Source organism: Numida meleagris, chromosome 7 (genome assembly GCF_002078875.1).
Source record: "Numida meleagris isolate 19003 breed g44 Domestic line chromosome 7, NumMel1.0, whole genome shotgun sequence".
Lineage (NCBI taxonomy): Eukaryota > Metazoa > Chordata > Aves > Galliformes > Numididae > Numida > Numida meleagris.
In genome coordinates this window covers 28,585,334-28,607,746 of record NC_034415.1, presented here as the reverse complement: position 1 = coordinate 28,607,746, position 22,413 = coordinate 28,585,334, and the positions used below count along the sequence as shown (strand labels likewise).

Genomic DNA, 22,413 nt, shown 5'->3' with positions numbered 1-22,413 from the left:
GGCAACCTGATGGAGCTGTGGTGTCCCTGTGCATTGCAGGGCACTTGGACTAGATGGCCTTCAGAGGTCCCTGCCAACTCTAAGGATTCTGTGATTCTATGATTCTATGGTCTGGAGCACAGGAGGCTCAGGGGAGACCTCATCACTCCCCACAGCTCCTGGCAGGAGGTTGGGGTGAAGTGGGTTAGCCTTTGCTCCCAGGGAACAGCAATAGGACGACAGGTGACGGCCTCACGTTGTGCCAGGGGGGGGACAGGCCGTGTGCTGGGGGAATCTCTGCTCCAAAGAGCGCTCAGCACTGCACAGGCTGCCCAGGGGGTGGGGGGTCACCGTCCCTGGGGGTGTTCCAGAGCCGTGGGGATGTGGCACTGAGGGACGTGGGCAGTGGGCACAGGGGGATGGGCTGGGGGTGGGGATCTTAGAAGTCTTTTCCAACCCGAGTGATTCTGTGGTTCTAGGACACGTGGCTCTCAGAACTCCAGCATTTGGCCCCTGGCAGGGCAGAAGACATGGTGACATGGCAGCATGGCAGTGACATCACAGTGACATGGCGGCACGGCAGCAGCAGGACATCCCCTTGGAGGTAGGCACAGCTCAACACCACCCCAGGGTAGCACGGCCCTGACAGCAAACACAGAGCAGCCTGCCTTGAGGGTGCAACCATGCAACAGGGCTGCTGACAGCACCCCAAACGTCTATGATGTGGAGGCTTGGAAGATGTCATTTCATGTGGGCTGGCTACAGCAGGAATATCTGTTTGATCTCAGCAGTTGCTAGGTCTCTGGGTGTTTGAGGTCTTCATCAAAGGCCTGGCTTCCAAAGTAGTCTAATATCACTTAATTCACATTTTGAAAGGAGTAATTTCCTTGCCTTCATAGTTGAGCAATATTTAAAATTCTTAAAGGAGCAGCTCCAACTCTCCAAAACCTCAGAATCCAAAATAAAATGTATTCATTGTAAAACCTTTTGAATTACAAGTTAAATTCACTATTTGTAGAGGACACAGACCCTTAATTTCAGGGAGTAATGACTGCAGTCTCTGAAAACCAAACAGAAAGCTGCTGTGTTTAATTCGTGCTCGAGGACTATCTCATCGCCCAGTGTCCCACAGATTCAGGGCAGACTGCACCAGATCTTGATAAACCAGCCTTTATGCAGTGCAGTGCAAGAGAACAATATTGAATGAAAGTTTTGTACCACAGTCATAAAGGGAGGGGAGTTGGGGGGGAAAGAGACTGTATGAAGAGCTATTCAGTTGCCTTGTGGTGAAATGAAGAGTTAATAACCACATGTTAGATTTCCATCAAATACACTTAGATAGCTTTTAGCACACACAAGATAAGTTACTAATGACCAGCAAAATCTTCATTTTTTTTGCTCTTTTCCCTTCTTGAAATTTATTTCTGTACATCTAATGTAAAAAAGTTGTAAGGCTGCTGATAGTTGTAATTCAAAGGATGATTCAGGTATGTGCTGCTTTTCCTTCATTACTTCACAACACAAACAAGAGCACAGAGAAAGGCAGCCATGACACTGGAATGGCAGAATTTTTAAAGCAACTGCAAAGCATTTCTCTGGAATCGTTTCACACCTTTACAGTTTATCATCTCATCCTTTCCTTTGCCAATAAAATACTGCTCTCAACATTTCCTAGCCTGTCAGGGCTGCAGTCCTAAAAAAGAAAGACTGGCACCACTCTGTCTTGGACAGCTCTTCCTGACGTGCCCAAAGCAGCCTGTGTGGCAGTGCGTGCAGGAGCTCTGCTCCAGACAGAGCCGTTGGTCTGAAAGCCCTGGGGTGGCTTACAGCCACATGCACAGCCCCACGTGGATGGATACAGACTGGTCTGCACCCGCACAGACTTTCCTTACCCTAAACTTCACCCTACAGTAGGGAAAACGTCGGCAGTTTTCACAAAGAATAAGGCACACAAGTTCCAGCTGCCTCCAAAAAGCCAAGCCAAGCCAGTGTCAGATCTGATCTAACCTGCTGTGCTTTGTAGGCCATTGCATTTCACCAGCTTCCTCCTGCTCAGAATTGTGTATTTGACCAAAGCGTATCCCCCAAAGTCACCCAGCCTGGGTCAGAAGATAGGACGTCAGAGAAGTCACCACTCATTAGGCTGTTCCACAGGCTGCTCACTGGCAACAACAAAATACACATTTAACACTCTGATTTGAACTTCTCTGACTTCAGCTTTCAAGCAGTGCTTCTTATTTTGCCCTTCCCTGCTGAACCAAAAACTCCTTTACAGTATTTAACATGCTAATCAAGCCATGGCTTAATCCTCTTTCTGATAAAATAAACAGATCAAGCTCTTCAAATTCATTATACATGGTGTTTTTCCACTCTTCAAATATGTCTTTTTTGTGATTTTTTCCAGGCCTCTCATAACATGTAAAGACCTTTTACAGAATGTGGGCTGCAAAACTATTTGTAGTATTCTGATAACAGCCTTATCAGTTCCATAAGCCACACTCCTGCTCTCACTCCCAGGACCTTATTTGCACATAGATGGATCGTGTTCGCTCTCTTTTTTGCCATTGCAAATAAAATATTTGCCTACACACGGGAGTAGAAGCAAGGTGGTTTTTCCCTCTGGATGCTGCCTTGTTTGGAGAGTCACACATAAAAATTCTGATTAAAATTCTGGTGTGCAAGGGTACTAATGTTTGGGAGACTACAGAGAAGTCGAGTTCAGCAGCCCTTCCATACATTATGGATTTAAGCTCTGTGGTTTAGGATCAGGTGATTCCCGTATTTCCTTGCAAAATATATCTCAACCTCAAGAGTTTCCTGAAGTTTGCACTTGGAGAAAACTGGTGATTTTTGAAATAAGCACAGCACTGGCTAATGAATTGAGTGCCTGTCGTTTATGGTAAGAAGTTAAATCTTTGATTGTCGGTTATATAGCATTTAGGAAAGCCATCTCTAAGTTCTGCTTAACTAAGAAAACACTGAGCGTATATAAGTTAGGACAGGACAAGTAAAATAGCTCAAATGTTCAAAAGAAAGCCTTGTGTGCTAGACTACAACAACAAGAAAATGGAAATGTTGCTCCCAGGCCCCCACAGCCTTCAGACAGCGCGTAGTGTCTTCCGATTCCCTGGCAACAAAGCACATCAGTAATCCTGATTCAGTGAGTGATCTGCAAACAGGGATCTGCCAAGCCTACTTGGAGAACACCTCCATGGCATTAAGATATTCCACCAGCCCTCAGAGCTCGTAATCTGCACTGGAACAGAGTACTGACAGCTGCAAAGTTTACTGTCCTGCTGTCCTATGTACCAGATACCACTCGTGAACACAAATATGCCATTGTCAGTGAGCTCTGAACACCCTGGAAGACTTAAGATGAATAAATCTGACTGATACCCTGCCAGCTTCACGGAAAGGTTGCATACGATTTAGGCAGACCAGTATGATATAATAATGCTTTTTGTTATTCTCTGCAGACACTAGTTGATATTCAAACACACACTAGTAGGCAAATCCTGAAGATTCCCACTGGGCCACGTCGCATCATGCATCCGGTGTTCATGGCCAAACCTTCCTGTTCCTGTGCCAACCCACACAGAGCTGCCTGAAGGCCACCTCCCAGCATCTCTCTGAAGCTGATCGTCACAAATTTAGGCCAACACGTGGAGATGAGACAGTCTAGGGGCAGCAGTGAGGTGATCTCCTGAGTAGGTAGGAGGGAGGCATCTGTTCTCATTCTCCCGTGTCACTGTTTAAGCTGTTGACCCTGGGATCCCACTGCCTTCCACGCAGGAACTGACAGGGTAATTACTCAGAGGCTTCCGCTCTCTGACAGGGGACATCATTCCACAGTAATAGGATTTAGTTCCTCCACAGCTGGACCCCTCACTAACGGGGTCCCCTGCTAATCAGTGCCCTGAAATCTGATGATGCACTCGAGTGCCGGTGATGTGGAGATGATGCACGAGTGGTCAGTTCCGGCAGCAATTTCAGAGTATTTTTGGACGTGGTGTTGGCACTGAGCTCTCACTTACCAGGCTCTGAGTAATGCTTTCCGTCATCTGCAGGTGATGACTTACCACTTCTGTCCCTTTCTGGTGCATGATGACTTTACTGCAGTTACTCATGCCTTCATCACCTCTCAGGCGCAGTACAGCCATATGATGCACTTCACAAACTCCAGTTAGTGTGCAGGGCACGGCAGAACACCTCAGCCGCACCAGGAACCATCCTAGACTTTGCTCTAATTCCTCTTAAAACACAAAATCAAGTGCAGTGCTCCCACCTCCTGCTTCATGCTCAGAGCCTGCCGCAGCCAAAGGCTGTGCAACAGGGCAGCACTGACACCTCCACTGCTGCTGGCCCATGGAGAGAAGCTCCTGGCTTCGTGGGCAGCAAGAACCACCTCAGGATCAATCTGAGGGCATGGAATGAACCAAGGGGTAAATGCCACTAGATACCACTGCTTCCTGCCCCGGGAGAAGTGTACATTGCTCAAGCTTTGCTTTCTTTACAGTGAAACACTAGGGCAATGCATACGTAAAAGAGGATGGGGAAAAAAATCCCACGTACCAAAGCAGGATGCTATTACATCCTTTTTTTTTTTTTTTTTTTTCAATCTGAGGAGACTATGAGAAAAAAATAAGCTGGCAGATGTTAGTCATTTTGCTTAGTGCACTCAGATACCTTGTGACAAATGTGGTGGGAGAGCTTGTATAGAATAGAATAAGTGTCTTCAGTGAGGGGCTGTCAAAATAGTAAAAAGAAGATATGTTTCCTATTAAAATAGAAAGGGAGTAAAAGCAAATGCGCTTTTGAAGGAGGATGGTTGGTATTAGCAGTGCTAAAAATAAGGGGAACGCAGCCCTCATTTCACTGCTAGAAGAAAAGGGGAAATTTTTCTGTCTCTGAGATGAAATTACTTCCCATCCCCATCCTTCCAGACTGATTGGAGAATCATAGGGCAGTGTGGAAACGGGAAGGGATACACGGAACATTGTGAGAGACCGGTGAATTAATTCATTGGGCATCATTAATGAATGTCTGTGCTCCCACCTCTGCTCTTCCGCTGCAGCTGAAATAGCTGAAGGAGCTCTTATTTATATCAAGTACAGGGGAATTCAATGGGGTGTAGCTGAGGCTGTGTTCCTGCGATCAGACAGTGAAATTTAGCTTCCACATTTCATAACAGCAGGTCGTTGCAGGAATCATCGGGAGGTGGGTTACATTATGCCCTGTTCTGGAAGAGCTGAGTGTTCCCATCCATTCCGCTCCAGGCTCAGCAGCTGCTTCCATGGTGGGACCAAAAGGCAGCACCCAAAGGGCTGGTTTGGGAGGGCTAGGGTGCAACCCTCAGCACAGAGCACGGGACGAGGCTGTTTCTTTCAGGCAAAGCGTTTAGAAGGGAACAAGCTGACGCCACTCAGTGTTCTGCAGCTTCTCTGCGGTTCGGCTGCTCGCAGCCATCAGTACGGGCACCGCACTCCTCCTCTTCCTCCCCCTCAGCCGCCCAGCGCGGTTCGAGCGCTGTCAGACACGGAGCTGATTCAGCGGCCCAGCCCCACGTGAGCATCCGAATCCCTGCGAGGGCCAAAGTGGAAGATGGAGAGCCAGGGTTGGGGTCACAGCTGGCACGGCTGGGAAACCTGCTGCTGGAATAGCTAATCCTCTTGGTGCGGGCTCGCTGGCTGCCAGCCTAAACCCCAGCGTCCACGCATCCAGCCCGGTTTATGAAGCTGCGGGAGGGAGGGCTGCTCTGTTGGCTAGATGTGGATGAATTCTGTGAAAAAATAGCCACAGACAGCTTGCATAAGAGACGAGGCAGGAAGGCCCTGGTATTTCACAAAGGAACCAGCCAAAGATCCATCGAACAGACTGGTCTGATCACCAGCAGTACACGTAACGTGCAAAGAAAAACGCCCTGACACAAAAGCTGGCATTTTTCCTCCGCTGGGAAATGGCTGTTTTTGCAAAGCGTCAGTATTCAGCCCCTTCATGTAATTAAACATTACTATTTTACATGGAATAGGGAAACAGGTTTACTTTGGAACAAATATTATGGCTCAACACCACCACAAAACACAGCATCGAGATATTTATCCATCACAGATACCTTTCTCCACCACAAATCTCAGTGAAATTTCATCCCATCCTCTCAGAGGGACATTCTGTTCCCACATCAATCGTGGAAATCCCCGGCGATGATTCTTATACAAGCAATCCTGCGCAGAAAGGAATGCTTGTGTAAATTATAGCTCCAGCTTGCCCAGCCCTCAGAACCCAGAGGGCACGCTGCCGGGCTGCTGCTCTGCCTGCCGCCTGGAGCCGTCCCCGGGGCCCTTCCCACCTCAGCTATTCACAATTCTCCTCACAAGAGTATTTTTTTTCTGGCAGGATCTTGGCGAAGCACCAACCCAAACTGGATGTGTACTCACCCAAATCATCTGTTCTGCATGCTGTTTCCTTACAGCTGCCTAGCACAAACCATTTTAAGGCATCAAAAAAAAAAAAAAACCCCAAATCAGCTATTGCACTTTATGCGATTCATGTCCTTTCTGTTCTGCTGGGAACCCTGTTCCTGTCACCGTTCCTCTAGGCAGCTTTCCAAGCCCCCACCCCGCGGTCGCAAGGCAGAAATGCTCCAACCAGATGAGGATGAATGCTGGGCTGGGCCCAGCTGTGTGCGGGTGCACCCCAGCACCGCTCAGGAGGGAGCTGAGCGCTGCAGGTGGGGCTGGCCAGGGCCAGGGATGCCCTCAGCACCCCGTGCCAACTCACTGTGTAATCTGTGCTCTCGGATCATTTCTAGTGAGGATGGACGTGCCGGGAAGTGGTGTGTGCCAGCAGGCCATGCTGATCAGCAGTGCTGGTGCCCTCTGTACGTGCAGGGTGCTGTTTCATCAGGAGAGACACCGTAACTGGCACAGAGCAGCGGGTGCCTGCCCAGGGGCACTCAGACACACGCTCAACGCCCGCAGCTTTCACTGACCCCTCACCTTCCCTTTCCACCTCTTGTAAGTTCCCTCACCTGGCAAAGCTATTTGCTCTCTTTTTTCTACCAGCAAAGGTGACAAAAGCCACATCAGAGTCACTCTATCAGATGCAGAGGCACGTACAGCAGCGTCATCCCATCTTTCACGCTGCCACAAGCCATGAAACCGGCACCTGCAGGCTTTGGCCTCCTTTTTCTCGTCTTGATCGGGAAGTGTGCAGCTAGACAGATGTCTGTACGCCAGCCCGTGGCACTTCTTTTATCTCAGCAGCCCATGGGGCGTCTGGGTGACGCCTTCAGCTCTGAGCGCGTTTTGATCGGCCTTGAGGAATGGATGGCTTCAAGCCTCGTGCTAAGGGCTACAATCCCATTTGCACGTTGCTGCGTTCTTCTTGAGAGAAATGGAGCAGCAGGGCATGCACACCGGGGCTGTGTGTGATCCTGCTCCTGCACAGGACGGCTGCACGAGCTGCGGGTTCAATCCGATAAAGGCACACGGAGGTGATTCTCCTGCACATAAGGAGGCTTACAAAGATAAGGTCTTATCTTCCTCTCTTGTTTGCATCTAGATTTTTCACTGGTAAGATTTAGAAAATCACTTCCAAAACATGTGCTTAATTCAGTTGAGATACCACTCTACAAACACGACTAATTTTACGAACCAATTAAGCGTGGGGCAAGACCTGCTCTTCTCCATGCTGTCTGCGGCATTGCAGCAGAATTTCTCCTTCCTCTGCTCCTTACAGCTGGGCAAGCTGAGAGCTCATTTCCCACCGGCACCGCGCCGTTCCCGTTTGCCTCAGACGTTGCCAGCAGTCTGCCTTGCGTTTCTGGCCACCATCACCCCTGAATGGCCCTGTGAGAGCGTCACGAAGCAGCACTCACCTTGAAATATACCTCCAGATCTTGTGAATGGAGATCTCTGCAAATGCTCGTGCAGTTTTAACCTCACTAATGCACCAACACAGGAGCTCCACGTGGCTCAGAGAGCGATCTACCGAGAGCCAGGCAGGAAGCTGGACGTTAGGCAGCGCACAGCGATGAGGGCAGGGCTCCTAATTCAACATCGCTTTTCCTATCTCACTCATCAGAAAAAAGAGCAGAAGGGACGCACATTTACAAGACAAAAGGCAAATAAAACGTGGCGTGTATCCCCAGCGTGCAGTTCAAAATCCTGTGGGTTGAAAACAATCTCAGCAGGCATCCCTCAGGTACCGCCGTCGGAAGCGATCTCTCTGCGGCCATGACAATCTGCTTGGGACGTTGTGCTTTAGAGGAGAGGTGGCATTTGTGTAGGGCTGTGTGGTGACGCGGCCCCGCTCAGCTCTGGACGAGCGGTGTTTCTCTGCCGGTGTTTTCATGGCCACACTGCTGGAAGCAGAGCAATGGCAAGCTGTTCTAGCAAAACAGCATCCGCGCCCCGCAGCTTGCTCCTGACATGAGGCAGGCAGAAGACTAAATAATTATTTCACTGCCAGCTTCTTCTAGCCCAGATTTTTAATCATCGTTTAAAGCTTGAAGGAGTCTCTGAGTGTTTCTTTCCAGCAGCAGCTCCAGCCTGTGCTGTGTCTCCTGCCCACCCATGGCTACGTTTCCCAGCGCTGCCTTGCCAGCTTTGATTTGGGAGGAACGAGGCTGTTCCTCAGCTTCCCCATCCCATCCCTTCTTCTTCACAAAGTGACACAGCTGACAGCCACTCGTTTCAATATTGAAATGAGTTTCTCTGCTGAGAGGCAGCTTTGTGACAGCAGCACCAGAAAGTCGTTGTGTTTGTGAACTGTCATAAAGTCACAGAATCATTGAACCACTCAGGCTGGAAAAACCCTCTGAGATTCCCCCAGCCCATTCCCCCATGCCCACGTCCCTCAGTGCCACAATCCCACGGCTCTGGAACACCCTAGGGACAGTGACCCCCCACCCCTGGGCAGCCTGTGCAATGCTGACTGCTGCCCTTAATGCCACGCTCACATTTAGATAGATAAATGGTTTTAAAACAACTTTCAAGAATAGGAATTGAGCCTTGCTTGCATTCTGAAGTGACCTGCCTGCAACTGTGCACTGCTGCTGGTGAGAACTTCACAACCAGGAGCGCGCTGCCCCAGGCCTCCCAGCAGCACTGCAGCCCCCAGCAGCCCCTCCCTCCCTCCACCTCCCTCCAGCATTTGCTTTCCCAGCCCTCCCCAGCAGCAGGGCACCGCAGTATTTCATACACCACTGAGACTGACTTCCAGATTTCCTAGTGAGAGTTTCTCAGCACCTCTCCCCGCGTTGCTGATGACAGCTCTTGCAGAAGAAGCTCCTGATGGGTAGTAATTAATTAGAGTCTCACACAGACAATTCCCTTTCTTTTTTTTTCAATGACGCCTGCCAAAACCAAGCAGGAGCAGGGCTGGGTGGGGGCAAAGGCCCCTTCCAACCCCAAGCATTCTGTAGTTCTGTGGGAGCACTGGGTGCAAAGTCAGGCACGGGGAACCAGGGCCGTGTCACCGCACATCAGAGAGATCTCTGCACACCGGGGCCTGTGACTGCACTGCAGCCGGACAAAATTAACTCCTGTTGCTGGGAGAGCAACACGATGGAGTAGAAACCTGCATTTTAATGAGGTCTTCTGCAACAGGGAATGCAGAAGGTGGAATATCCACAGCAGGAGCACACCCTGGGTATCCGTTGGAAGCACGCGCTGTCCCGTTCCCTATTTTGAAATCTCACAGGTTTCTTGAGCTGAGGGCAGCCCACCTGCAGCCTGCTGCTCCACACCAGAGCTGCTCCGTGCGCTGAGCCCTGGGCCCTGGCTCTCCTTTGCTCAGAGAACAGCTCGCAGTCATTAAGAAAAAGCTTTTATAATCAGCAGATGGGATTCGCCGCCCAATAATGCTTTTAGTTGTCAGGTTGCTCTGGGGCAGGGGTGTTTCATTCTCTCCCTTCCCCCTCATCCTGTCTAGGGCAGGAATTCCCGATGCTGCCATGCACGGCTCCTTCCTCTGTCCCAAAGCATCCTCAGCTGTGGCTGCGGGGAGGGCCAGGACAGCCCTGCATTCCTCAGCTCGTTTCCAACAGCGGACGCAACCAACCTGCGAGGGCTTTCCTAGGCAAGGGGAAATGAAGAACACAGGGCCTGCTTGCTGCAAACTGCGAGAACTGAGGAGAGTGAGCGGAGACTCCGTGACAGACAACAAGCTACAGATGTTCAAAACGGGAAACACAATTTCTCGCTGCTTCACGCATCCGTCGCACTAAAAAAGGGCACTAAGCTACGGCTGCAAACGACCTGTAAAAGGAATGGCAACGTGCCGATTCATTTTCTTAGATAAACGAGCTATACTCTTGAATGCTCTTCAAAATTAATTTGCAAGAGGTTAATGTGAGGGCTTAATGTGCGCTCCTGAAGCTGCACGTGGTTCCTCCTCGTCGCTTTTCCTGTTTAAACTGAGGAGGCCTTTCCTTGCCACGGAGCCACGGCAAGAACTGTACAAGAAAAAGCTGCACCATGACCCATTTACTGGCGGTGGTACATGGGGCAAACTGACACAGAATTCTTTGCAGCAAAGGCAGAGGTGCACTGGGAGGAGCTCGGCTGCCCTGGGAGCACTTCCACAACGATCTGACAATGCACCTGTGCCCGGGCACCTGCCCACTGCTGTCACATCCTGCAATGAGCAAGCAGGATTCTGCTCCCGCGTAAAGCGAGCGCGTTGGCTGCCCTGCAAAAACAGGAGGCTGCTGCACACAGAGAATAAACCCCTGCTACCTGATGCGGTGTGGGAGGCACTCGGCTTTGTTAAACAAAAGCTGACCTGAAACTGAGAGAGAGTAATGGTGAGAAAAGAGCTGCCCCAGCTCCCAAAGAGCTCTCTGCCTGAGGCTCCCCGGGCAGTGCAGAGGCAGCGGATGAGGGATGCAGGACATGCAGCTTCAGGCCAGACACAGAGGGGACAGAAGGCTGGGAGCGGTGGCAAAGGTCTGTTTGGTGGGGGTGGAAAAGCCGACGGAGGCGGCCTTACGGATGGACACATGCTGCTGTGCTCAGGGCCCAGGCTCACCCGCACCACGGGAGCACAGGGACTGGAGGCACGGCCTGAGGCTGCTTTAGGAAAGGCACCTGGGGCTCAGTTGCTTGCTCATACACTAATTACACTTCACGTGTTTTCTTTTGCTGATATACCATAACGCTCTGGATTTTTATGGAGCACCACTTGCTCTGGCCACTAGGAAATAAAGTGACGGGGATGGCAGCAAGGCATCCAGGACAGGCTGGGCTCCCGGAGATGGAGATCCACGGGCACGCTGTCAGCTCCCACCAACACCCCTCACCTCTGTGCTGGGAACACCCCCCGCCTCCAGCTCTGAGCACACCAGTGCTGCACGGAGGGGACAGGATCTTCTGCCTTCCCCTGTGCCCGTCCCTGGCTGCGGCCCAGGAAAGCCCCCGGGCTCACCCACAGACTGCTGCCTTGCTTAGCACTGCTCCTGTCCTCGGTTGCTGGATGAGCACTTGCTAGCAGCGGTCAGCGATAAAATCAATGTAATTTTCTATTTCTCAAGGAAGAAGACCTTCAAATGCAACCAGAAAACTCAGTAATTAAAGGGACCCGAAGCTCGTGATGAACCATGCCTTTATTATTCTGGTCTACAGCCAGCTGCACTGCCCTGCTCACGTCCCGGCCGTGAGCCCTGCAGCAGGCGGGGAGATGCTCCTCCAGGCAGAGCAGCAGCAACAAAACCACATCTCAAGCAATCCCAGCGCCTTCCCACCACAGGTGGACGAGAGCAGATGGCTCAAGCACAAGAATCTGGGTCGTCTACCCCAAATTCAGCAGCAGCGCGAGGAATACAGCATTTTTTGCACAACAAGTACGTTAGGTTTGTGTCACGTTCAGCGTCCGAGACAGAGGCACCCAGCGAGAGCCAGGTGAGCAGCTTGTTTGAGAAGGAGTGCCGTGGGCTTTCTGCAAAGCTTCCCTTGACCTGCACGTGTGTGCTTGCTTCGGTCCCTTCTGCTCCACCGGATTTCCTATCACTAATGCATTTCCACACTTCTACTCTTTTTATTGTTGTTGCTGAATCTTGCTCTTTCGTTTTCCATTCCCTAAATAAGCTTCACATGAATTTAGCTCTGGAATACACAATATTTCCGTCTTTCATAGCTTTCCAAAATAGTTCTTTGAAAAATTACGTATACAAAAATATCTACCAGCTATAAAGTAGAAAAAATATCTTTGGCTTGCGGGTTCCTTTACCTGCGCATCCCACAAGGCTCCACTGGGATGCAGGACCTGACCCCCCCAAAGCTGAAGCCTTTTGGCTGAGCTGAGCAGGGCTCCTGGGGACAACCTGACTTCCTCACATCCATGCAGACAGGCGAGCTCGCTGCAGATGAAGTACAGGATTTCTGGATCAAGTTACTGCCATTTCTGCTGTGGGTTCTTATGGAATGGGTTTGGAAGAAACGCTCGCTCCACTGCAATCCTATTCATGCTAGAATCTTGCAACACCAGTGATGTGGTTATTCCACTTCCAGGCGCACCATGTCAGCCAGGTAACGCCCCGCAGTTGTGGGGCCGCAAGAATTTTGATTCTCCTCCTCTTCTTGCAGCCCTCAGCTACAGGAACAGCCACTTCTCCTTTCATACTCTGACGGCCGTTCAGCGCACGCCTGCGACCTCACAGCCCCTCTTACAGCTCTTTGGTGCTGCTGCTGTTGAGTGTTTTCACTTTAATAGAGACCAACGGGGGGTAATGGACTTGGTGCACTTGTTTCCTACCTGTGCTTCCAGTGCACATCAGTGCCCCATAACCAGGCAGTGCGAGCTGGCAGCTGCACCACATCCAGATGGGCTCAGCCCGTTGCAGTCACCCCCACATCCATCCTCAGTGATGCAACACATTTGAGTTTCTCTCCCCAGACAAAAGAGGAGGACGCTGCACACCAATCTCCTTGCTAACGCTGTGGATTAGGTCTCTCTGTCTCAGGCTCCCCAGCCAACACCTGGAACAAGAGCAAGCTCACCCAACAATTTGCCAGCGTGTTTCAAGAGATGCTTTACTCCTGAACGGAGAGAAACGCGTGCTTGGGTCTGCGTGCTTGGGTCTGCATGGCTGACAGACAACCTCTGAATGTATTTAGATATCAATTACATAAAAGAAGGCCCCACATTTGAAAATTAGGTCAAGAAGTGGAATTCCTTCCTACTAAAATCCTGTCACTCAAACATAGGATCAGTTACCCAACCTCCAAATAGGAGAGCTCCTGAAAGAAGTTAGGAGAGGGAAAAACAGGGTACACATCTACACTTAGAAAGCCATAAAGAGCACCAAGTTAAGGCGTGAGGGCTTAACAGCTGTTCTCTGTGGTCTCTTGCACTTTGGCAGCAGTCATCTGAAACTGTGGCACGTATGGCACGATGGCTTTAACGTTACCCTGGATAAATGCATTTAAATTAGGAGGCGTATTCTGAAGAAACCCCACGCCTCTGAGTAGCTCAGTTGTATGGAACTGGCACATCAGTCTGGAACCTTCTGTCAAAAAAACGTCATTTTCTCTTTTCTCAAATGATGTTATCCCTAGGTAATAGAGACCTCGCTCAGGACTACCTCCGTCTGTGAAAGCGTCCTCCTGATCTGAAGGCTCTGAAAATCCCTCTGAAGAGATAAGGGAAAGGGCCTTGCAGGGCCGGCTGCCAGGCTGCTCATGCAACAGGAGGAAGGCCTCATTGCCCAGCTGCCAGCAGCTACCCGAGCAAGCACCGGCAGCCAAGGAGCCTTCAGCTAGGAAGCAGCTACCAAAACAACATCTGGGATTCCTCTGTTCGTAAAGCCCACCTGATCCGGAGTTACTGATCACAGTGGCATACTTAATGTTGGAGTGACTGGTCGTTTCTCCGGTGCTCGGGTCCCTGGGGGAGCTCTCCGAGAAGCTGTGACCACTGAAGTGGCTGCTAGAACAGGAGGAGTCGTGCTCAGAGTCTTCAATTTTTGTGAACGTGGAATCAACGATGAAGAGATCTTGCGTGTCTTCTGTTTTCAAAGCTTTAGTCACGCTGATGTCTTCCAGCACTATTTCTGGCTCCAGAAGAAGAGGCTCAAATGACATTGCTTCAGGGTGCTTGACAAAAAGGTGCTCAAAAGTTTCAGGCTAGGAGAAAAGACACAGTTTAACGCTCACCTACTGCTTAACAGCTTTATTTCAGCATGAAGCTGCCGATTTCAAGAATCACAGACAAAATCCCCATAGCTTTAGTGAGGGCATATCATTGACGGTCCTTTAAAGCACATCTCCTCCTCCTTTATGCCTGGGTGTTGCTGAAGATTGACAGGAAAGCCAAAGCGCGGTGTACCAGGTGCTCAGAGCACCTGCAGCCAGCATGAGGCTGAAACACAGCAGCAGAGAGCTCCCCTTTGTTCCAGCATTAATAAACGTGCCCAAGTGCTTTGTAAGACCGAGGTCTTATGCCCTTAGATTTTCTTATTTAGATTGTTTAAGCCAATAGTCTTGAATCATAGACATGCCAACCAAAATAACTTCTGCAGCTAGGGCTGGGTTATTTAGGGTCACATTTGGGCTTTCTGTCGTGTTCTTACAGCACTCCCATCCGAGCAACAGCTGTACGTCTGAGCTGCACGAAGAGAAACATTTATTTTGGAGGAATGTATGCTTCCCTGCTACCTAATACACACACATATAAAATAAACAACAGCACAAACTGAACAAAACAGGAACTTCTAGCTACAAAGGAGAATTCACTTGAGAAAAATATATATATGTATTTCCTAAGGAACTCAAGACAAAACAAACAGATAAAAACAGATTTCGCCTGTATTAACCAACCATATTTTACGGCAGGAAAGCTGCCAACGCAACCGGGAACGTGTCAAAATACTCAGGCTGCTACGCAGCGACAAACCAGAGCGCACCAACTCGCACGGCTGGGGCTGCTGCTTCGGAGCTGCACCCCACTGCCTGCCCACGCCGGCACCGCTCTCCTTGGCTCCAAACACTGCCAAGCAGCTGAAATGAAGCAGCGAGTGCGTGTCACACTACCAATGCAATAAGCACCCCTCACGTTGCTGGGGGACACCCCCCTCCCCCCGTGGCTGGGTGCTGATGCAGGCTGGGATGCAGCTGCTCACTGCAGCAGGGCTGGGTGTCCCCTGGACCTGCCTCGACCTTTCTGTGCTGCAAGCAACTCGAGGACGCAGCAGGGTCACTCAGATGTGCACGAACCTTTGCAGGATTGACATGGGTTTGCCTCTGAGCTATGTGTAGCTGTGCTTTACTAACCTCTACAACTGTACAGCCTAACTTCACCTTGCCATTTTACTGAGCAAATAACATTTTTCCTGATTTTGACATACAGGTGAAGGCTTGCAAGACGGAGTCTACATTTGCCTGTTTTATACTGTGATTTTCATCTCTTGCTACCGTAAGCAATACAATTCTGATAAAACAATGCTCTATGAATGCAGTTCAGGGGCACCAAATAGCAATGTCCTGTGTTGAATATCCAAAGTAATGACCTGATGTGGACTGAAGGACTTAATATTGCTACATGCCGAGACAAAACAAGAGTCCTACAGCACATGCCTTCAGAAAGACACCAGAACTTTCCAGTAGTGGCACATGGGCTACTTCTGTAGTCAGTGGTCACTGCAGCTAAGCAAGAATACCATTCTGCACTGTACACTGCTTTCTCTAGTGGAAATTGCATGTAGACATCCAAGTGCAGACTTAGGCCCTGACCACAGTGCTGCAAAGAATGTTTCAGCCTCAGATACCATGAAATGAGCAGGAGATGACATGAACACAGAGCAGTATCTCCAGGCATGACTTCACCCTCCTAGCTAAAACATCCCCAGCTTCAGTGTGCTCACTTCAGCTCCACCCATCAGTAAGGAGCATCATTTCCAACGTGCCAAATCCAACGTGCAAATGCCATGCGCCTCCGCAATCCGGGATAGCGAGGATCGCCACAAGCTCCTTTTGCTATAAATGAAAGGATTAAACAGGCAGAACACAGGTGTGCAGCTGCAACTGGTACTCCTGGCACTTTGCAGTTGTTTTCTCACGGAGCCCAGTAACACACACACAATCTCTGCATTCTCCGAGTTGCTGCTGCACCCAGGGGCACATAAGAAGTTCAGAAGATCTTAACAGGAGAACCTCATACTTGTGCAGAAAGAAGATTTGATGTGCCCAGAGTCAGCAGAAACTCCCAAGCTAGCTCTCAGCGAGAGCAAACAAATACTCAATTAGAAAAATAACCCACATCTGCATGTGAAGAAGTCAGTAAGAAGGTCCTGCTGCCACGGCTGCAGCTTGGAAGGCCTGAGCCAGTCACAGCCACGGTCAGCATGGTGCTCAGCAAAACACCGCGATTAAAGGAAGAGTTTTTGCCTGTGCAAGTGACAAGCCACGTTCTGGTCTGTATCATGGCACCTACTCCTAACTTTTGCAAGGGTGTTTTAGATTTTTGACAGAGCTACTTCTAGGATTCATCATAATCCAGCAAATGAGCATCATCAGGTATCAGTGTCTCCTGTCTTCTGAATAGAAATAGAAAAACCTTCTAACACTAGGAAGCCTGGGAGCTGGCCCAATGGCTCAAGCAGGTAGTGACCATGATTAGGCTTCAAAGAATGGCCATCCTCTGCTGAAATGAAATGAAATGAAATATGAGAAAGGAAATCTTCCCTGGGAATGCAAATTAAATACCTGAAAGAAATATTCCACCATTAGGTGCTCTTTCTTTCAGAAATAACAGGCCTAATTAAGATCACTGTCTCAATGATTATACATTGTCACCTTCCAGGACCTCGAGAAACTTCATTTCCTGGTGCAAATGGGCTGTGGCCACGTAAAGGCTCTCAGTGGTCACAGCTCATCACATCGCAGCTCTCGGTTCACATGCCAAATGGAGAGGCAGTTTACTCCAGCAAAACATACAGCCACTGCTACAAGCACAGCACTCATCAAGGCACAGGAGCATTACACCCCTGGGACGCGTTTGGATTCTACAGCTGATGTGTTACACTCAAGAGATGCTGGCCTCTGGTCCCGGCACATTTTGGGGTGCTGGCTTTCTACAGCTGAGGGAATTGCTGTATGGCCAGCTTCGGAGGCTGCAGGTGCTTGGTTCAGTAACTCAGGCAGGCTCTGGTCTAACCAAGAACACAGTGCTGAGCAAACAGCCCCTGACCACAGCACGAGGGAAACACGAACCTGCTGAAAATCAACTCCCTGTGCCCACGAGCAATTCTTGGGGTTTGGAACATCCTCCCAGAGCAGCTTCTTCATTCTGTAAGATGAGGTACATTCTGGAGTTAGCACTGCACTCATATATTCTGCATCACTGTGACTCACCTTTGCCATGTCAGGAAAGGAATATGGGACATTCTATTTACCCAGAATGCTATGACCATGAAACAATCATTTGGGATATTCTAGGTGGTCAAAATTAAACTGAAGAATTAAGAAGTGACACAGCAGCTGGCAGTTTCGTGAATTATGAAACGTACAGGCAGTCTTTGCTGAATTGGACCCCAACCCACCCCCCATAAAACTCCAATGGACTTTTTTTTTTGAATTGGCTTTTCCTTCAGACCTTGGTTTGCAATGACACTTAAATCTGGGGCACAGAGCGCTTTAGAAATTCAAAGCACCTGACACCCATCAGCTTGTCCACAAAATACTGCAGAAGTAAGCAGTGTGAGATACAGGCCGACGTGGTATTTCCCTCTGAGAAAGGACACCAGCTCCGAAAAGGCACTAGTCTGACCCTGTCGAGGTAACAAGGCATTTAAATTCTTGGTGCAACATTTCAGAGCCCACTGCCTTTCAGTACACCTCAAAAAATAAAAATGATAAAAATAATCCCAGATTTCCTCAGAAAGACACTGCCCACCAGCTGAGCAGACAGACAGCGAAGCTGCATGAAGAAAGGTTGAGGGAGCTGGGCTTGCTGAGCTTGGAGAAGAGAAGGCTCCGGGGAGACCTTGCTGTGGCCTTCCAATACTTGAAGGGAGCATATAAACAGGAGGGGAACGATTGTTTGTGAGGGTGGATAGCGATAGGACAAGGGGGAATGGTTTTAAACTGAGACAGGGGAGATTTAGGTTAGATATTAGGAGGAAGTTTTTCACACAGAGGGTGGTGACGCACTGGAACAGGTTGCACAAGAAGGTTATGGATGCCCCGTCCCTGGAGGCATTCAAGGCCAGGCTGGACGTGGCTCTGGGCAGCCTGGTCTAGTGGTTGGCGACCCTGCACTTGGCAGGGGGGTTGAGACTTGATGATCTTTGAGGTCCTGTTCAACCCAGGCCATTCTATGATTCTATGATTCTAAGCACTGCCTTCCAAAGGCCTTCTGGGATTTTATATGAAGATGAACTTACCTTTGGTGGGAAAGCAGCAGCGCTCCAAACAACAACACAGAGGTTGAAATAACTATTGGCAGAACCACATAGAGGCTAGAACTGGTCTGATTCATATATCCATCTGGAAATGAAAGGGATGTAGGTAACAACGCAGTGAAATAATTTGTCTGAGAACAACCAGTTTATAAAAGAGAAATAACAACTTACATAAACAGCAGAAGCAACAGCCTAAGCAAAAGAAATTTGGTAACAGTTTTATCACACGTCAACCAACGTTTACCTTGAGAACAAACAGACAAAAAAGGAATTATCTGAAATACTGAGGTGACTCCTCCATCTCGGTGGGAGGCCCCTGCTGCCCCTTGCTACTGGGAAACGAAATCAGAGCACATGAACAAGGGAACAGTCCCTAACTGCAAAACTGAGGACCCAGGATCTCGGCTATCCAGTTAGGTGTATGGCAATTCAGTTGCCTCACTCAGTTCACTCTACAGAGAGTTTTCAAACTAAAGGAACTGAAATCTGAAGTGCTGCTTTTAGATGTACTAAAATTACTCGATTTTTTTTTTTCTGATAAGATGCAGGCTTCCACTTTTACTAACAAGCTCCTATTTCGTAAACGCCGCGGAGAGAGATGCTGTAAGTCACCTTTGGTGAACTGATGCGTTGCTCTGGATTTGCCAACTCCTCCAGCAAACACGGGGTACAGGCTGAAGCGGTACTTCTCAATCAGAATGAAGTGATCTGGAAGGAAGAAGTCAGCCTCTGAACCCAGCTATTACCCTGCTACTAAACAAGGGCCTCCAGAGAGGTCACACATCAGAGCCAGGCCACAGGCAGGAATGAGGAAAACTACCCTTTATAGGTATGCACTTTAATATCAAAAGATTACAGCTGTTAATCTTTACTGCATGATCTAGGTTTTTTTCCCCATGGAATTAACACTTTTATGCAACTACTATCAACATTTCTAAGATTGAAGCAAATAACGCAGATGGAATTAACACATTAACTTAGATAACTAGCTGGTATGGTCAGTACTCCAGAACTAACTTCATTGCATTGCCAATAAATGCACACACATCTGAGCTTCATTACCAATCTCAATGAAGAATGCAACTGTCAGTCCTCTAATGATAATCAAGAATTGCTCTATTGTTCCTTACCATAAAATCAGAAATGGAGAGGGGGGAAGAAAGGAATCTGAGTGCTCAGGGCCGCTGCATTTTTCTATTCCATAGCAATTAACACAACGCATTACGTTTTCAAGTACACACTCACCATAAATATAATATTTACTAACATTCGGAGGAACTCGCACCCATTTCATCTCCTCTTCTTTGTTAAGGTTTCTCCACTCAATAACAAAAGATGTTATCACATATAGTGGAGGTGAAAGCGTCCAAGTCAAAATCACACAAGTGCTGTTCACTGGGTAAGCGATGAGAGACTGCACAGCATCCACTGCCAAAGCAAGCACAGAACAGCTGGGAGTGACACGAGCTCTGACTGAGCTGCGAGCTGGCTCAGCAGGAGCAGCATACTGCAGCATACATGCACATGAATGAATGACTGCTACAGTTTAGGAGCTTCATTTTAGTTTTATCCTCGTACAGCACAGCCTGATCCATGGTTCCCATAAGCAAATGTATTTCTCTTTAAGCCAGAGAAGCTTGGTCTGCACCAACTAGTCCCGAGCACTAAACAGACCAAGCTGTCACCAAACACATGGCTGCATTGTCATGTGTACCTCCTTAATCATCACTCCTTAACTAAGAAATAATCAACAAATGGACTTCTGCAAGCCAAATCCCATCTAATCCCCCTCAATAACACAGCCAGGCCATAATCCAGGCAGACCAACGCTTCCCACTTCATCTGCTACCAACCACAGGTTCCCACCCTTACGTACAGTATCAGAAAGAACTTCACCCATAAAAATGCTTCTGAAGTGGCATGACTGTGGCAAGGTTCTACGAATAAAGCGCAGGAATGCTTCCCACAGCACACATTTGCATGTGGATGTTACACAATTGAAAATTTCAACGTTCAATAGTCTTTATTTTATTAACAGAGCGGAGCGTGGCTCGGCCGCTGGGAAGGCAGCTCAGGAGAAGGGCTACACCTCTGAGAGCTGCGTGTGCTGCCAGCCCGGCAGGTGAGCAGCGGGGAAACGAGACCACAGCTCATTCTGGAAACAATAAAACACTCCCCAGCAAGGATGCTGGGCGTTCCCAAGCCAAAGCAGAGGAAAGATCAGTTCTGCAGTACGATTTCATTGTTATTTCGTTTTTGTTCTGTCACTGCAGGGGAGACGTCCCAGGTAAGGTTTTCAGGTGATGGAAATTGCATTTTGCAAATAGCTTTATTGGTGAGATACAGAACCTGTCTCCCACATGTGGCTTAACACACCCGTCTGGTTCTCTTTTTTTTCCTAACAAAGGGACTTTTATTCCAAAGAAAGCTTTCCCTAAAAGCACCACAAGGATTCCCACCACATTTCACATCCCAAAACGTTAGCTACCTGATTTTCTTACCCGTGCTCATTTGTTGTGATAGAGTGAGATTAAAATTAACTGGAGAAGCTCCAATCGAGTTCACGGCTAAAATTGTAACGGTGTGTGCGCGCTCGGTCCATGGAAATGAGCAGGTGTTGCCCCTGTCGACATACTGCGACCACGAGGTGTTTTCTGACGTCTGATGCTTTATAACGTACCGGCTCACGCTGCACAACGAGTGACTCTTCATCAGTGGCTGTGGCAAACATTGACACCCATCAGTTTCCCAGACTTTGGTTTCAAAAGAAAACATTTGGGCAGAAGTGTCGGTGTCCCCGTTTTAAGAAAACGTGACCCAAGAAAGAGATTGTATAAGCTGCTTCCTTAAGCAAAGACACCAGTGTCCATTCAAACACCTGACTTCCTCTTCCTCAGAGCTGATGCCCCTCCTTGCTATCTCTCCAGTGAAAGGAGACACGAGGAAACACAAAGTTTCAGACTCCTACAAAACTATGCTGGTTTATGTTCGTATTTTTTTCAGGACTGAAAAACCACCAAAAAATCCCAGAACAGATGATTATTTTCACGCTTCACATCACTGCAAGGCCAAACAGGAGTGGCCAGTCGCTGCTGTACTTTTTTCCTCTGTCCTGCTTTAACCTTTGAAGGTGGCCTTGCCAAGTCTATCTGCAGTTGCAGCGGTGTTTGTACAGGCAGCTGTCTAGGACTCAGTGGCACATTCTGCTCAGAGATCTCGGTTAGCAGAACTTGGCAGCCAAAAAACTGCATCTCTCATTCCCTTACAGTCTTTGATTCCATGTTACCTTCTTTTTTTTTTTTTTTTTTTGCAAGCATTAGAACACATCGCGTGTTAAATCTGTTTTGCACAGTTTGTATAGTGAACACTGAAAGCAGGGGCTGACATGAACACGTAACACAGCACTGCCTGCACTGGGATGCACGCGCTTGCTGCACTCCTAGCCGGGTAATTCTAGCACTGCTTCCAGATCACACCTCTTTCAAAGTGAAGGATTAAAACAAAACCATCCTCACCTTCCACACGAGCGTAACGTTCTTCTGCCCCGTTGCTGGATCTTCAGTAATAGCTCTCCAAAACTCAGGGCCATGTAAGGGAGCTGCAACACGACAGTTTTGAAAGAACAGTGTCACATCTCGGCCTGAAACTGGACAAACCACCAGAGCCCACCCTGGAGGCACATCTACCTTGGATATCTTTTACAGCTGCATGGGCTGGTCTGCTCCAGTTGCTCCAGTAACCTAAACCATCCAGCGCTCTGCAGCGGATCTGAACAATATATTCAACACAAAGCTCAACTTCTATCACAGCTGATCTCGTTGGTACACTTAGTACTTCACACAGCTGTAACAGAAATCAAAATACTGAGAGTAAGAACAAAAGGTTGTTTCGGCACCTGTGACAATCAAAACTCTTGCAAATAAATCCAGTGAGAGAGAGAGGCCTACTCAGTAACGTTCCCTTGCTAGATAAGGCAAATACTCAGAACTCTGATTCATTGCATACAACAAACTCCATCAATACCTGCCAACTGACAG

At 48.7% G+C, this 22,413-nt stretch overlaps 1 protein-coding gene and 1 long non-coding RNA gene across 6 annotated transcripts in view; one reads left to right on the top strand and one right to left on the bottom strand.

Moving 5' to 3' along the window:
- LOC110402412 lies at positions 118 to 11,594 on the top strand. Of its 3 annotated transcripts, none has more exons than XR_002441072.1 (3): positions 118 to 222; positions 459 to 583; positions 11,513 to 11,594. It is a non-coding gene; the product is annotated as an uncharacterized LOC110402412 (long non-coding RNA). The 3 variants fall into 3 exon arrangements; XR_002441071.1 differs by lacking the exon at positions 11,513 to 11,594 and adding an exon at positions 7,717 to 8,163; XR_002441073.1 differs by lacking the exon at positions 11,513 to 11,594 and adding an exon at positions 2,384 to 2,667.
- Positions 11,567 to 22,413, bottom strand: part of LEPR (leptin receptor) — a 44,378-nt gene continuing 33,531 nt past the window's right edge. For all 3 annotated transcript variants that reach the window (XM_021404462.1, XM_021404461.1, XM_021404464.1), the window contains 8 exons: positions 22,063 to 22,219; positions 21,892 to 21,974; positions 20,878 to 21,094; positions 19,622 to 19,804; positions 18,989 to 19,084; positions 18,359 to 18,461; positions 17,187 to 17,262; positions 11,567 to 14,102 (listed from right to left, as the gene is read on the bottom strand). In XM_021404462.1, the coding sequence (XP_021260137.1) occupies positions 13,302 to 14,102; positions 17,187 to 17,262; positions 18,359 to 18,461; positions 18,989 to 19,084; positions 19,622 to 19,804; positions 20,878 to 21,094; positions 21,892 to 21,974; positions 22,063 to 22,219 (1,716 nt within the window). In that variant the 3' untranslated portion in view covers positions 11,567 to 13,301. The remainder of the gene's footprint in view (positions 14,103 to 17,186; positions 17,263 to 18,358; positions 18,462 to 18,988; positions 19,085 to 19,621; positions 19,805 to 20,877; positions 21,095 to 21,891; positions 21,975 to 22,062; positions 22,220 to 22,413) is intronic.